The sequence below is a fragment of the Volvox carteri genome (genome assembly GCF_000143455.1).
Source record: "Volvox carteri f. nagariensis unplaced genomic scaffold VOLCAscaffold_34, whole genome shotgun sequence".
NCBI lineage: Eukaryota > Viridiplantae > Chlorophyta > Chlorophyceae > Chlamydomonadales > Volvocaceae > Volvox > Volvox carteri.
Genome location: NW_003307577.1, coordinates 343,548 through 358,453, shown reverse-complemented (window position 1 = coordinate 358,453; position 14,906 = coordinate 343,548). Strand labels below are relative to the sequence as shown.

The window sequence follows — 14,906 nt, the reverse complement described above, 5'->3', positions numbered from 1 at the left end:
GCGGAGCGACGATATCGGCTTTGCACCTCACGCGGTTGGAGACACTGGCCGCTGTTGAGCAGCTTCTTGACCTGCAGAGCGACACTGGAGGCTCAGGTATGTGTGTAGAGTCGAAAAATCTTGCTTAAACTAGTCCCCTCACACCCGTACGAAAGATTCATGCTTTACGCCATGCATGCCCATATCCTGAAAGAACGAGATCGGGTGCGGTACGAGTGCTTTTTATGCGATGCTGCCCGTGTCTTGCATCTATGTGCGGTCTCAAGGGAGTGCAAGGTGTGCAGACAACCACCGTAAGGCCGCCGAAAGTAAGCACCTGAGTATCTAGGCGTGGGCTAGCTGCCGCTTGTCTTGGGTGTGTACGGCTGAGCCATAGACGGCCTAGCGTCGCCAGGCGTCGCCTAGCTCGCTCTGGACGCGCTGGCCTAGGGTTTGCCCTGGTCCGCTAGGAATGGTCCCAGGAATTGCTTACGTCTACTACACTAGACTACGTTTGTATAACTTAATATGTGTGTTTGTGCGTCCGTTGTGCATACTATGCTATTAGGCAGGTTGTGCAGCTCCATGGTAGATAGGCCGCAACCCGGCAGGCCCCCAAAACACCAATAATATTTATAGATAGGTTACACTTCTCCATGAGCCGGTGCATGGAGCCCGGACAATAATCGGGCACTTCCTTAAAACGCCACCTTGATAAAGTGCGGTTATTGGGCGCAAATCCTTAGAATACGTATATGTATATAATATTTATAACATTTGTCATCGCCTTGCACTAGTGGTATAGTGGTAGCATAGGTCCTTGCCACGGACCAGACCCGAGTTCGATTCTCGGCTAGTGCATATGGGGTCGTAGCTCAAATGGTAGAGCGCCCGCTTAGCAATAAGCGCCCGATATGCGGGAGGTAGGGGGATCGATGCCCTCCGACTCCAATTTTAATTTATTGGTATTTAAGCAGCCTCTCGCACAAATGTGTCCGGTCGTACTTCGCGAATAAACAGTTCGTACATCGTCCCAAAAAAGCCAGGAGCGGATTTCGCCGTGCGGATGCGCGCGTGCGATTCGCAAAATGCGCCTGTACAAGTGTATATAAATTTCTTGGAGGTGCGCCAGCGCATTGCGCAGGTGGTCTTGTTGGCCATAGTCGCACGCGGCATGCAGGCTGGACTATTGCGTGGCTGCTTTGCAGTAACTGAAAGCACCTAAAGCCTACGTCGTAGCTTGCAAAACTGGGCTCGTGAAACTGCCGCGGGAAGATGAAGCGTTCGGCGAAGAAGCAGTTGTGTGCAAGCCATAAGGCGCCTGCTTTCGGTAGCGCAGCGCATAATGCACATGGTTCCGACTAAACTCAAGAGGCAGTTGTGTGCAAGCAAACGGTCGCGTTTTTGGTAGTGCAACGTATACAGCACCTTGTTCAGAGTAAAGTCAAATTACAAAGTTGCGCAAAGTATAACATACATAAACTTAATTAAACATAAGAACAGATAAGACGTTTAGAGCCTTGTCGGTGACATGGACGCCGCTGTTGGCTTGGAACAGCTATTTGCTGTGCATAGGGACGTGCCCGCGTTAGCCGTGTTGCAATCAGGATGGATTTCAGCCAGCAACAGCCTCAAGAGCTGCTGCACAACCACCGGGAATGTCTTCAGTTGGGCACGTGTAGTTTTGGTCGGCGGGGTCGAGCAACGTACGCAATGCGCACAGAAACCAAGGTGCAGCGTTCTGTAACATCGCCAACATATCCGGTACGCGGTGGCAGGCTTGCCGAGCACGAAATGAAGGGGGGGTCGCATCTCACCATTCAACTAAGCATGCATGTGATCGGTTGAATGCTCGGTAGCGTGCGAGTTTACCCCTATCAGGATGTTTGTTTGCATATCCCTCCAAGCGAGAGGGCTTGCACCTATGCTGATGTTCGTTCCAAGAAGTGAACTGAGGACTGATGCTACGGTGAAAGATTTGCACGTAAATTCGCCCGTGCAATAAAACGCCCTGTAACTCGCTTACGCTAATCTCACATTCCAATATGCCACTGCACTTTCCTCTCCAGCCTGGCCACATTCTCTTCCTCGCAAACGTACTTGGGCACCTTACAATCCAACACCATACGTGCTTTGGAAACGCGGGCAGCTGCTTCACAAGGACCCCCCTATTTATTGGCCTCGAATTTTTGTGGTTTGTCGCCGGGCTGCCTGTAGTGAACTTCAAGCAACCAATTTTCGATGCCGTACCCATCTGCGTACGAACTGGCTGCGTTTAGGCGTTGTGGTGCACAAACCTGAACTGTTTCCCGTTCCCTATCTACACTGACCGCGTTGCTGAATTGAGTGTTTTGGAATGGCCAATTTCCCAGTGTCGGAGGAAACACGAGCTTACGCGAAGTTGGCCGGAGAAGTTGGCGATGGAAAGTTTGCAGTACAGAGGGCGTGATTGGCGGCTGCAAGGCTCACGAGGTTCTACAGGTCCACGGGTATGGTTGTTCGCTAAGCGTGTCGGATAAGATTGCCCCTAAAGGAGAACCGAAGGGGTTCTTCCCGTGAGAGTGTTGGCGGCGCCACTACTCCAGTCAGTCTGTTGGCTAGGTTCGTTACCGTGTACTAAGTTTTGTGCTTGGCCATAGGCCACTTCGGAGCCATTAACCGTACATTTCCGATTGACACCTGCACACCTGAGCTCCACATATTGTGCAAAGACCTCTTCATATATAACGCCTACATGTTTGTTGCTGTACTAGGCTTTCTGCTGCTCTGTAAAGGCACTAGGACTACTTAGTGCATTTGATCCTCTCTTTACGGTTGCACCTTGAACGAGGGATGCAAATTTTGTTAGATCTGACAACAATATAGATTGGTATGGTACCACGTAGCGATAGGAGACGATAAACCAACTATTCTGCAGGAAGGCGTACGATGACAACAGTTTTATTTGTAGGCGGCGTGAGCCCTGACCTTACGCTGGAGGATCTTGGCTACGCTTTTTCCCAGGTACTCTATACGGCTATGCAGACAAAGACCCCATTCGCGCGATCATCCTGCGGGTCGACGAAGCGCGTTCCCGTTATCATTTATTGCTCTCTAGTTTGACAGCTTTCTGATTCTCGGCCCCTGTTTCGTAGACCTTTCAGTAAACCGCTTTAACTGCTCGCCAACTGCAGCGAGGCATCTATACGCAGCGGCCAACAGCATAGTAGTTGGCCGCCTGACTGGACACCTGCCGCTCCCGACTCCGGGGCCCCGCCTCGCGGAGCTACACTGCCAACATATTTTCAAACACTGCGACCCAGAAGCCACTTTGACTGTGGCCCTGCCTAGTCCACAAACTGCCACATCCCGCGCATCCCCTCCACACTCCACACCGCCCCACACACGTGCCCCCCGGGCCCCGCCACAGCTTGCTGACAGAAAACCAACTTGCTCTCGAACCCCCCACCACCTAGCCCTACCGCCGCGGGCCCCCCTCTCTCTACCCACGCTCCCCCTTCCCTCCTGCGCCTCCAGACCCTCCCTTTCCGGCCCCCTCCCCTTCTCCCCGAACTCCGGCTGAACCCAGCCCGGCCAGGTCATGACAGGGTTTTCCCTAATCCCCACGTCTCTCCCCCGTCGCACACGTCTGGGCCGCTGCAGCTCAAACACTATGCTCAAACACTATGCAAACCAATACACACACGCGTCCTAATGATCACACAGCCGGCTTATCCCCCATTCGTCTGTGCATCCCGCGTTCTTGTCTCATATGTTCCCCTTGCCTGCCTGCCTGCCTGTCTCACAGGGCCATGTGGAGCTCTTGGCGTCCTCAATAGTTTGCGTGAAGGCGAATGGCGGCACAGGCGGGTTTGGCAGTGCAGCGGGCAAGTGCGTGGGCCAGGCGTACGTCACAGTCAGGTCCGAGGACGTGCCGAGGGCTCTCGAAGTCTGCCAGGTGCGTGTGTATTGCCGTACCTCAGGCGTATGTCCAAGTACGGATGCGATACAAGTGGTGGTTGTCTAGGAGTGTGGGAATGTGTTGATGAGGTACTTGCTTGGTTGCCATGGCGGGGTTGGAAAGCTTTGAGGGGTCTGGGGGGGAAAGGATGAAAAGTAAGGCTCTTGGCATGGAAAAGACCTGTTCCATGCTGACCCACGGGTCGCTCGCTCGCGTCCTCCACTCCTCAATTCAGCCATTCTGCGGTCCGATCTGTGCGCTCTCCTCTCCTCTCCGTCGCCGGATCTCTTCGTTGTCCCTTAGGCTTTGATTCCGGGGCCCCGGCCCCCCTGGGTCCCCGCTCCTCAACCCCCCTCACCCCCCTCTCACCCCACTCACACCGGCCAGGTGGGTGCCAACGGTGTCCTTGTACTACCTGTGGACGTGAAGGCCTGGGTGAAGCCGGAGGTGGCCGAGGCGGTGGTGACAGCCGCCATGACGGCCGCGCCGGCGGCCCATGTGGCGGCCTTGGCGCCGCCATCATCACCAGGAGCAGCACCAGCACCAGCACCAGCAGCCGCTATTGGTGTCGGGGGCTCCTTGGAGCTCTCGGGTGTCCGAGTATTAACAGGGGGAGCTGTGCCAGCTTCGCCAACCTCTTCGCAGTCGGGAGGTGGAGGTGGAGGGGCGGCTCCCTCAGCTACCTCGCATCCACAGCTGCAGGCGGTGAGAAGGGAGGAGGCCTCTGGAAGTGAAGCTGCGGAGGCGAGGGGCAGGGCAGGGGAGGGCAGGGGAGGGGAGGGAAAGACGAACCACGAAGAGTGAAGCTGCTGCTAGGGCAAGAGTGTACCAGACGTAGGACTGACCAAAAGGCGTTCTTGAAGTGCGGCGACCTCGGGATGACGTAGTGAAGAAGATGTCGGAAAACTACCTACCTAGCCGCCAAGACTAAAATAAGCGCGGAAGAAAAGCACTAATGCCAAGCCGTAAAAAAGGAGGGGAGGGCAGGGGAGGGGGGGCGGGCCCCGGGATGAAGGAGTCCAACCCTGAGCGCGAGCGAAATTTAGGGGGGCCCCCCCAGGGAGGGTTATAGGAGGCTGGGGAGGGTCTAGGATTGCAGGGTTTCCTCTTTCGTCTGTTTGGTGTTCCCCTCGCCGGGTGGGTCCCCTTGTGGTTTGAATTCGGGTTCCCGTGGTTGTAAGCTGGCTCCGCTGCGGGGGGGCCCTGCTCTGTGTCAGGTTCCCCCCCACCTCTGACCTCAGCAGACGTCCCGTGCGTACCCGCCAATCGTTTTCCCCCAATCTTGAGCCGCGTGTCCCCGGGGGGGTCTTAGGACGACCTGTCGGCAGTTACTTCTTTTCACTCCTGCATCATCATCATCATCATCATCATCATTAACGGCATCATTATTAAATCACCTTCATAATCAGAGATTTTTGGGGAGACGAAGGGGTTCCCCTTTGGGTGTATGTTATCTCATGTCGCATTGTCATTACCTAATCCCGCTTCGCATGTATTCCTGTGTGTTGCCTGTTTAGGTCATGGACCAGCTGCGGGCCCTCCTGACCGTCAACCCCTGGTTGAGCTACAACCGGAAGACCCACTTCACGCTGCTGAATGAGGTTTGCCAGAAGAGGCAATTGAGTCTGCAGGTGGGCCACCGGAGCAGCCGTAGTCGGAGAAGTTGTGACTTCTCCGAAAAACGAGCGAACGAACAGTTCTGAGCAGCTGGTGATGGCTGAAAACTAATGCACAGTCGGAGGGGTTAGGGGAAGGTGGTGGAGAGCGATGTCCGACGCGCCAAGGAATAATCGCAGATGAACATTACCTTCCCCCCACCCCCCGTATAGTATAGTACTCCGCGAAGAGGTCATACTCCGTGGCGAAGTCCGCAACCTGCATTTCTGTCGGATGCATGTCACACCAGCCCCAGTCCGCACCCTCCACGCACATATACACACACACCGGGCTCACCATGCCTTCCCCCTCCAACCTCTCAGGCGGTTGAGTCCCTGGGTTCGCTTGAGGGCACGGGGGGTCCCTTCGTGGCCACCACCACCATCACCGCCACCAGCACCGGAGAGGTCGTGTGTACGGGTGTGTACGGGGGAGGGAAGGGGGAGGGAAGAGATGGGGACTGGGCAGGTGGGGGGTCGAGATTCGAGGGTGGTCTCCAGGTAAACAAGGCCACAAGCGGAGGAGACCTGACGCGACTGAGGACAGACACATTGGGTAGGGTACCGTATTGGTGGCTTGGCGGTCTGGGGAGGCTGGAAGGGGGTGGCCAGTGCTGGTCATGCGTGGCCTCCAGATCCCCTGCCAGTGCTGCTCTTACTGCGGTCGCTGCCGTCACTTGGTTTAGCTGATGATTAGCAGCACAACATGACAGGGGCAGACAGGGCCATGTATGGCCCGAACATGCTGCAACCCTGCTGCAAGTGCTGATGCTTGCCGTACATTGCCGTAGAAAGTGCCCCACCCGTCTTGCTCTTCCGTCCTCTTCCCCCCTTTCCGCCTCCTCCATTCCCTGGGGGGGACTGATGCTACTGCCCAATGCCCCGCGTCTACTGCTACTGCTATGCTGGGTACTTCTATTGCCGTACAGGCTATGCATGCGGCTCCAGCAAGAGGGATGCGAAGCACAACTCCGCGGCCTCGTGTCTGGAGCAGATGCTGGCCATGGGGATGGTGGGGAAGGGGTGGGGGTGGGGGAGAAGAAGGGAGGGACAGCTGAGATATCGCCAGTGGAGGGGGGGATGGGAGAAATGATGGGAGAAGGGGGTGAATGGTGGTCGTGAGGGAGATGTGATGCCGTACTACCGCCCTCCTCGTACGAACCCCTCCCTGGCTGCACGGCTGGAGGGGGAGATGTTACTCGCCACTGAGTGGTAGCCGTGTTACACACGCATGAAGGTCACCTCCCCATCCCGCGGAATCCCCCTCATCGTTTCCGTCTTGTACGGCAGTCCCTGTACGGTATGTCCTGTACGATATGTCCTGTGCGCAGGTGCCCCCGACGGAGCTGCTGTCAGCGATGACGTGTCAGGCGGCCAATTCCGCGGGCGCACCGGCGGCGGCGGCAGTGGCGGCGGCGGCGGGAGGTGGTGGCGGCGGCGGCGGTCCCGCCGGGCCCCCCTCCGCGGCCAAGTCCGCCCTGTCGCTGACCAGCGAGATCATGCGTCTGGGGGCGTACCCTAGGTGGGTCGGGGAGTCCAGGGGGGGGGAGCTGAGGAGGCTGTGGAGGGGAACCGCCTCGGCTGAGCTGAGTTGTGTCGACACCTCTTTTCCCCCAGGCAGGAACCTTCCGTCGTTTCCCTGTTGCCAAGGAAACATACATACATACATACATACATACATACATACATACATACATACATACATACATACATACATACATACATACATACATACATACATACACATGTACGTAAATACATACGTCAATACGGCCCCCCCACACACGCACCTACGGACTACGAAGCTCGCTTCGGTATGAATTCGTTCGGTATTCGTGTGCCACCATAATCGGCATTTCCCTCATCGCGGCGCCGAAGACCATTAAAACAGCTTACGGGTTTTACCCATCCGGCCCCCCTTCGGGGTTGGAGAGGGCCTCTGCGATCTCCTGTCGCAAAACTCTTGGTGTGCCACAGACCCCTCGCGGTAACGGACACGGCCCGCACAAGCCGCACGATCTGTTTGAAAACGTGGTAGTGTAGGGGTAGCCGCGACAATTTAGCGAACTGTGCGAGGGAGTGCGCTGGTCTGGCAGCTCCCCACAATTTGCCGCACGAACGATACCTGAAGCTGCACCGCTCCGTCCTTCAGCCATGCCTCAAAGGGCCCCTCTGCAAGGTTACTCGCATCACTCCGCCTCCCGAGCCTGTCCAAGACTTCAGCCAACACAACCGGAGGCCCCACACTTGACAACCGTACAACAGCACTGCTCGTACCTGCGTATCAAAACACCTCGTCCTCACATCGGAGTTACGTTGTGTGCTGCCGGTTGTAACAAGCCGGTACCTCTCCCTCAGCGACGGCCCCCTGTTGGCAGCAGCTTCACTCGTTCGTGGTTCGTCTATCCCCCCTCCTCCTCTACTTCCACCCCTCCTCTTCTCCACTGCAGGTGCGAGGAGGTTATGCGGCAGGTACACGCCACGGACCAGGGGCGGCTGAAGACCATTCTCATGGTGCTCAACGAGTATGCAACACGAATTAAAGTGGCGGTGAGGGGGGCTGTTAAGGGGGGGAGGAAGCGGAATGGGATTAGGAGGATGAGTGAGTCTGAAGGGGGTTAAGGGGTGCGGGTAACACGGGTGGGGGTTTCAGCTACGTGTTCTGGTTGGGCCGCGCTTGGCAACCTTGCGGTCATCTATGGGTTGGGTTGGGAAGTGAGGCGCTTGAAGTCGATTGGAAAGTGCGGCATCTTGGTCAAGGTTGAGGTAGGGAAGGGGGGGTGTTACTCCGGCGCCCGCCAACCGCCACAACCGTCGCGAACCACCTCAGAAAGAATCCGCCATTACAATTGCAATCGCGTGTGTGTATGCCTGTATGTATGCCTGTATGTATGTTGTATGTATGATGTATGTTGTATGTATGTATGCATGTACATATGCTGTGCATGATCCAGCACCAGGAGATACAGCATCAGGAGATTACCCTCCCCCCGGGGCCCGTCTCCGGGTCACCTAGCGGGTTGGGGTGGCGGTTCAAGTTCAGATCCAGTTTGGTCAACACCGTCACGGGACAGGTCCTGGCGCAGGCAGAGGGCGCGGTGGGTTGCGAGGGGGGGGACATGGGGGGATGGCGAGCCAATGGGTGCATGAAAGGGGTGATATGACAAAGCACTGACGATAGACGGATGCTCCAGGTGAAGACAAATACTGCATCGGGAGGGAATGGTTACTGACCCACAAAAAGGGGGAAGAAGAGGAGCAGAAGCGCCGTCGTGGTTTATGGATGACTTCAGGTGCTGCGTTGCTACTTCGGTCCTTCACTCCCCAACCTTGCCCCGCCGACTTCACCCCGGAACTCCTTCCTCAATTCGATTCCGGGTGCCAACGTCACCCCACTCACATCGTCCCATCTAATCCGCGGTTCTCCCTTTCTTGACCGCATCGTTTCGCCATCTTTTCATCCTTCCCCTGCTAATTCAACCCTGCTCTCTTTTTCCCCTCCCAACCCTCCCCATCACCCGCCCACTCCATTACGCCCCTCTCCCCTTTTCCCCCTTCCCTTTCGCCAGGAGTTCCGTTCCAAGCAGGAGGCCAAGCAGTCGGCTGCAGCCGCCCTCATTGAGCACATGCTGGCACACAACCTCGCTACAGCGGAGGCCGTGAGGGGGGGGAAGTGAAGTGAAGGGGGGAGGAGGAGGAGGAGGAGGAAGTGCGGGATGTGTATGTGCCGCACTCACTCTACACAACCATTAATGCTCAGCATGCGAGTAAGCGCACTCACACACATGTGCACATATCATGTTGCATCGCTGTTGTCAACGTTTCGCTTGTAGGGGCTCAGTTAATGAAGCATACAAACACACCACGCACATGTACCGTTTACCCTTTATTGACAGTGTCAGGGAAGAGATTAAGCTATTGACAGTAGCCGGCGATGTATTCTCGTGTCTGTCTGGGTTCAAACCCGGTCGCGGCCATGAGCGCTGCCCGCCAAATGTGCAGTGTATGGGTCCCTGCGCCATATCTTCTGCATTACTGAACAATCTGCCAATAATGAACGGATCTGTCTTGAGGTCAGCTCGGCCGCGTGTGGGCCTTGACTGGCTTTCCCTGCCTGCCCTGGTGGTGGCGGTGGTGGTTGCATCTCGGGGAAGTGAGGGAAGCAAAAATGGTGTAAAGCCGCGGGGGATGGCCGACTGGGCCACACTCGCCATTTACCTCAACCCCTAACATACACCACCACTTTTGTTACACGCAGACGGTGCTTCGAGCAGTTCCTTTGCATTTTGCATGTTATCCCCACACGGACACACACGCCACACCAGGTGGTATCTGGTGATATCCGACTACTCTATTACAGCTCTTTTTTGGGGGACACATGTTTGTTGGCCGCATCATGTGCAAACGTCTAATGTTGGTTGTGTTATTGTTGCAGGTGTATGGATAAGGGTGAGGGACATATGTAAGCAATGAAGTGTGTATGTCCACAAAAGCTTTTGAGGGATTTACGCCCGGATTGAATTGTTAAAAGGCTTTTCTTCTTCGCCAGAATGGTCGTATTAGCAGTAGGTCGTATTAGGGAGATGCTCACACCACCAACCAATTGTCTAATTTCGAGAAAGCGGAAAAAGAATATGCCGGGGGGGTAAGGAAGGGGGGACAGGCAAAGAGGCTGTCTCGCGTCCATTTTGTCAGACTGTACGGCATGATGGCCGGTCATTTTATCCATATCATAAAGATTCAACGACCGACCCACTGACGTGGAGCAGCGCTGAATGATAGATACCTGTTCCGAAATCAACACGGCAGCGGCACCACCTGGCAAGCAGGCAGAAAGATAATGCCAAGGCCGACTAGACCGACGACATTTTGCCTACATTAATGCGACAAACCCGTTCCACCCTCCTTCACCAATACGTAGGTCATTGTTGAACAGCAAAGCAAGCGCGTACGCTCCCCACCCCACTGAGGAGCCCAAACCCAATGCCCCAGCAACTGTAGCCTAATACGGAGTTCGCAAGGGCCTTCAACGGCCAGTGGCAGTGCACATCACCACACCAGTCGCAAGTAACGCCGCCAGACGAACACACCACGAGTGCCTTCACGAAGGAAGCCACGAATGGTCATCCGACAGGGTAATGCGACAACGCCGGCTGAAAGCTGAGACCCGGTCAAGGGTCCAAGAGAGCAGAGGTGCAAAACTATCACCCAGTTGCGTACCCCTATCCACGCCTGCCACATACAATCCTCACTTGGGGTTAAAAAGCCCCAATGCATACTCCCAACAAAACCACCCTTTGGCGCCGCGTGCGTGATTTTCCAACTGCTGGATAAGCTGACACCACGCCCGAGGCGGCTACCCTTCCAGTCCCTCGCTTCCCAGTGAATCCCAGTCCCATTTCCCGTTTCATCCTAGAGCGCATTCCCTGGCAGCACGAACTTGAGGGCTGCCGAGAAATTCCTATTTAGCCAGTCCTTTGCCGGGTCGTCCAAGTGCTCCTCAAAGTCGTACAGAGTCCGGTGTTTGAGCTGCTTAAACATGGTGAAGAACTCCTCGCGCAGCTGCTTCCAATCGTTGCCTTTTAGCTGGAGCACCTTGGGCGCCGTGGCCCCACTGTCAGCCGCGCTGCTACCGCTGCCAGAGCGCTTCCAGCCTTTTGTCCCATCTCGGTGGAAAAGCTCAAACGGGTTATCGGCCTGTGCCTTGCAAAACTGCTCCAGTCGCTTGTTATCCAGCACAATCACCACTGCGTCCGATTGATGTTCGGACACCTTGTCGGCAATCTTCCGTCCTAACGGCGAAAGGTCCCCAGGACCGAAACGCGCATCTGACTGGTAGTACCCTACAATCTTGAAACCGCCAGCTATGTGCGTATATGACTCAACCTGAAATCGAGGAAGGGGTAAAGACCGCAAATTGCAACACATTTGGACAAGATCAGACTTACCTGTGCAAGTCCAATTTCCAGAGCAGGTGCTAACGTCAGAGTTGTATGGCATAGCGGGATGGCATCGTGAATTTCAACATTGCCGCCCTCCGAACAGTTGCCAAGTAAAATGCCGTTTATGCTGTTTGAAGGGAACTTGGCGGCGTGAGCTAAAACTTTAAGAAAAGCTACTTGATCTACTGTACATGCCACCATAGTGGTGGCCTACTTCAAGGAACTTCAAGGCAGCAGTTGGTGCAGCTTAGCAAGTCGTGTTCACCGTTACACTTCGATCGAAACGATATTAAACTATCGTCGCTGCCTCTACGTTTAAACATAAGGATAGATGCTGTGTCAGTATGGATAGCACAGACCCCGAGGCCGTACAAACTCCCGTACGCGCCCTGGTTCGGCGCTTCGGCTGGCCGGTGCCTTAACGATTAAGCTCGCGTACTCCTTGCGTGGCGATAAACCAAATGTCTTATGCTATTAAATGTCCTAACTAACTGCTCACACCGTGGAACCCACCCTTTTTCAAAATTCGGCGCCAGGGTTGCGCCAGCCTCAACCCATGCAGCCACACCCTTCAAACATGCACATCCCTCGCGTTCTTCCCCCCGAGCTGATGTGCAAGCCTCCCCTGACCCCACGACATCCGCCACACGGAGTGAAAACACAGCAGGAAGCGGGCACGGTGGACCGTGCGACACTCGGGTCCACATGTCGACAAGCTTCTTCTGCTACAGCTCAAGAACCCAGCAGCACTCGCGCCCGCTACCGCAACCACCGCCGCCGCCACTGCCACTGCCACCTGCCGCCACCATCACTATCAACCTTACCCACCATCGCCTTTGCCCTAGCCCGACCCCGCAGCAGTGACGGCGGCAGCCCGGTACTTCTCCACCGCCGCGATGACTTTGAGCGACTCCAGCTCTGGGCCCTGCGGCGTCAACCCCGCCGCCACGTCAACGTACAACAGCTGGTACTGCGGCCGCGTCAGCGTGTGCACCCCACGCCGTACGAACCGCTGCCAGCCGCGCCGCTGCATCAACGCCGCCTCAAGTGCGGCGGAAGGCGATCCAGGATCCAGAACCAGCAACGTTGTCGTCACCGCAACGCCACCGCCCCCGACGCGGTGTTGACGGCGGCGCTCAATGCCGATGATGGTGCGGCTATGGCCCTCGTGCTGCAATGCAGCAGCGGGAGGTGAAAGTGAAGGTGAAGGTGGAGGTGGAGGGACAGTGTGGCGGCAGGAGCGGTCCGTGTCTTCAGGGTCGATGGCTCACCACCATTATCACATCCCCCCCCACCAATGTTACCAACATGGCCACCAACCCCATGTACCCCGCCCCTGGTTGGGCCCCAAAACCCCGTCGAAGCCACCCACCTGGAAGTACAGCGGCGGCATTCCCGTCACGATCACCGACGACGACGACGACAATACCGGTGATGGGGCCGAACAAGACACCCCCTGCGGTGCAGCCGCAGAAGCCGCAGCTGTGACGCCGCTGTCGATGATGCCACGACCGCCACCTGGTGCCGCTATTGCTGCTTCCCCAGCCTGCAGCTGCTGCGGTGGCGGCGGCGGCGGCAGCGGCCCAGCCGGCGGCGTCCGCTCGCGCGTCCACATTTTTCGCGTGGGCTCGTGCTGTCCAGCAAAGTACCTCCACACCCAGTCCATCAGAGGCTGGTGTAAGTGAGCAGCGGAGGCGGCCGCCTGCGCTGACGGCGGCCGACCAACACCGCCGGAGGCGCCAGCAGACGGCGGCACCTGAGGCGCCGCCACCGCCGCCACGCCCGTCTCCTCGTACGGCGCCGCTGCCGCCACCTCGGCCCGACTGCTTGCTCTGCATGTGTCACAGAGGTCAAAGTCAGGCCGTGAGAGGCTGCGATGTCGAACTCCTCGGATGGGGCAGGCGCCGCACAGGTCGCATTCGACAGCCACGTGCACTGATACCAGACCCCCGCTGCCACCGCCGCCGCCGTAGCTACGGCCGCCACCGCCGCCAGGGGGCCCGTCGGAAGTGAAGATAACGCTTCCAGGCGCCGCCGCCTCCAGCGCATCGGAGGTAGCGGCGCTGACGACGCCTGTCAGGCGATGTTGGGTGCAAAGCGGCTAATAAAAGCGTTGGAGACGCATAAGGCAAGTAATGTACGGCACCAAAGTGGTATTCAACACCGTACCGTGTTTTCGCCGCCATGGGCTCGGGAGCTCAAGAGACATGAGAATGCGAAAGGCAAGAGGTTCTCCTCACCAATACCGTCAACTGTTGCATGTTATGAAATCGACTTTGGTTCCCCTAAAGGGGACGAAGAAGAGACTTTGGGGATGAAGAAGGGGTGTTCCCCTCGGGGAGACTGTCGCGTCCTCTTCCCCACTTCTACCCCAAATCACTCGAAACCACGGCACCAGGTGTAGATAGATAGCTCACCCTCAAAGTCCACGATTTGTGCGCGGACCCCGAAGGATCTTAGAACCGCCGCGGCCTCCGTCGTACCTATCCATTTGCGGTCTCCCTGCCCGGCGCAGTTCCCCGAGGAAGGCACAGGAGGGGGGAGGGGAGGGGGGGAAAAGACGAACCACACGAGCGAGTGAAGCTGATGCCAAGGAGGAAAGACTGAGCTGCGGCCGATGTAAAGAAAGCATAACTAACCAGTCGGCGGTTGTGAAGAAACATTCCTCGCGATGATGTTAGTAGTCATGACGACAACGGAAAACTACCTACCTAGCCGCCAAAGACTAAATTAAGTGCGGAAAGAGAGCAGGAAAATCAACCGTAATAATCTAGAGGTAGGTGTAAAGGCGGCGAAGAGCAAAGAACTGACGTGCGTGGAGGAAGAGGCGACGTAAGCTGGAAAAAACAGCAGCTGGGGGTGCCAGCCAGAGTGTGCGCCGGCCCCAGCACCCCAAGCCCCCTACACACCCACCTTCCAAGTGAGGGTGGCAGCGGTGGTAGTGGTAGTGGTAGTGGTAACATTAAGCAGGAAGAATAAACTGTCATGACATAAATGCAGCCAAAATTGCACTTCCTCCCCGCGCCTTTCCCGTGTTTACTCAACACCACACACACACACACACACACTCTTCCCCTTATCCCCCCGACGGTTTTTCCTCTCCCCTTTCCCTCCCGTTGGGTGCCTTGGACGTGTCGGCAGGGGTGGGTCGTACCACTTAATTTCTTTCCCCCCTCCCTGCAACCCCCAAACCCGCCCCGACCCCAAACCCCATCCCCCAAACCCCCCACCTGTATCTTGCCCCCCAGGCTCTCGCAGCCCAGCATGTCGAACCCCGCTGCCCAGGCGGACTCCAGCCAGGCTTGCAGGGAGGCTGTTGGGACAGGGTTGGGGTAGCGGGGGGCGCCGCCGGGTGGGAGGCCAGGTTGCGGAGTGAGTGGGGAGAGTGGT

At 56.8% G+C, this 14,906-nt stretch overlaps 3 protein-coding genes across 3 annotated transcripts in view; 1 reads left to right on the top strand and 2 right to left on the bottom strand.

Annotated features, from left to right (window-relative positions):
- Window positions 1-2,907: 2,907 nt before the first annotated feature.
- Window positions 2,908-10,054, top strand: VOLCADRAFT_105812 (uncharacterized protein; the record flags this gene model as incomplete). The annotated part of the gene is made up of 10 exons (XM_002953145.1): window positions 2,908-2,982; window positions 3,767-3,916; window positions 4,307-4,624; window positions 5,437-5,550; window positions 5,899-6,043; window positions 6,504-6,586; window positions 6,906-7,096; window positions 8,025-8,124; window positions 8,529-8,672; window positions 9,144-10,054. The coding sequence occupies 10 exons, from the start codon at window positions 2,908-2,910 to the stop codon at window positions 9,249-9,251; spliced, it is 1,428 nt and encodes a 475-aa protein (XP_002953191.1). The 3' UTR covers window positions 9,252-10,054.
- A 28-nt stretch (window positions 10,055-10,082) lies between these two features.
- VOLCADRAFT_82102 (uncharacterized protein) lies at window positions 10,083-11,821 on the bottom strand. Its single transcript, XM_002953071.1, has 2 exons — window positions 11,523-11,821; window positions 10,083-11,460 (listed from the first exon to the last, which is right to left on the bottom strand). The coding sequence occupies exons 1-2, from the start codon at window positions 11,715-11,717 to the stop codon at window positions 10,987-10,989; spliced, it is 669 nt and encodes a 222-aa protein (XP_002953117.1). The 5' UTR covers window positions 11,718-11,821; the 3' UTR covers window positions 10,083-10,986.
- A 536-nt stretch (window positions 11,822-12,357) lies between these two features.
- VOLCADRAFT_63303 (uncharacterized protein) overlaps window positions 12,358-14,906 on the bottom strand; it is a gene marked incomplete at both ends in the record, with an annotated part of 3,293 nt that continues 744 nt past the window's right edge. The window contains 5 exons of the mRNA XM_002953070.1: window positions 12,358-12,687; window positions 12,889-13,009; window positions 13,130-13,346; window positions 13,934-14,018; window positions 14,747-14,829. Coding sequence (XP_002953116.1) covers window positions 12,358-12,687; window positions 12,889-13,009; window positions 13,130-13,346; window positions 13,934-14,018; window positions 14,747-14,829 — 836 coding nt within the window. The remainder of the gene's footprint in view (window positions 12,688-12,888; window positions 13,010-13,129; window positions 13,347-13,933; window positions 14,019-14,746; window positions 14,830-14,906) is intronic.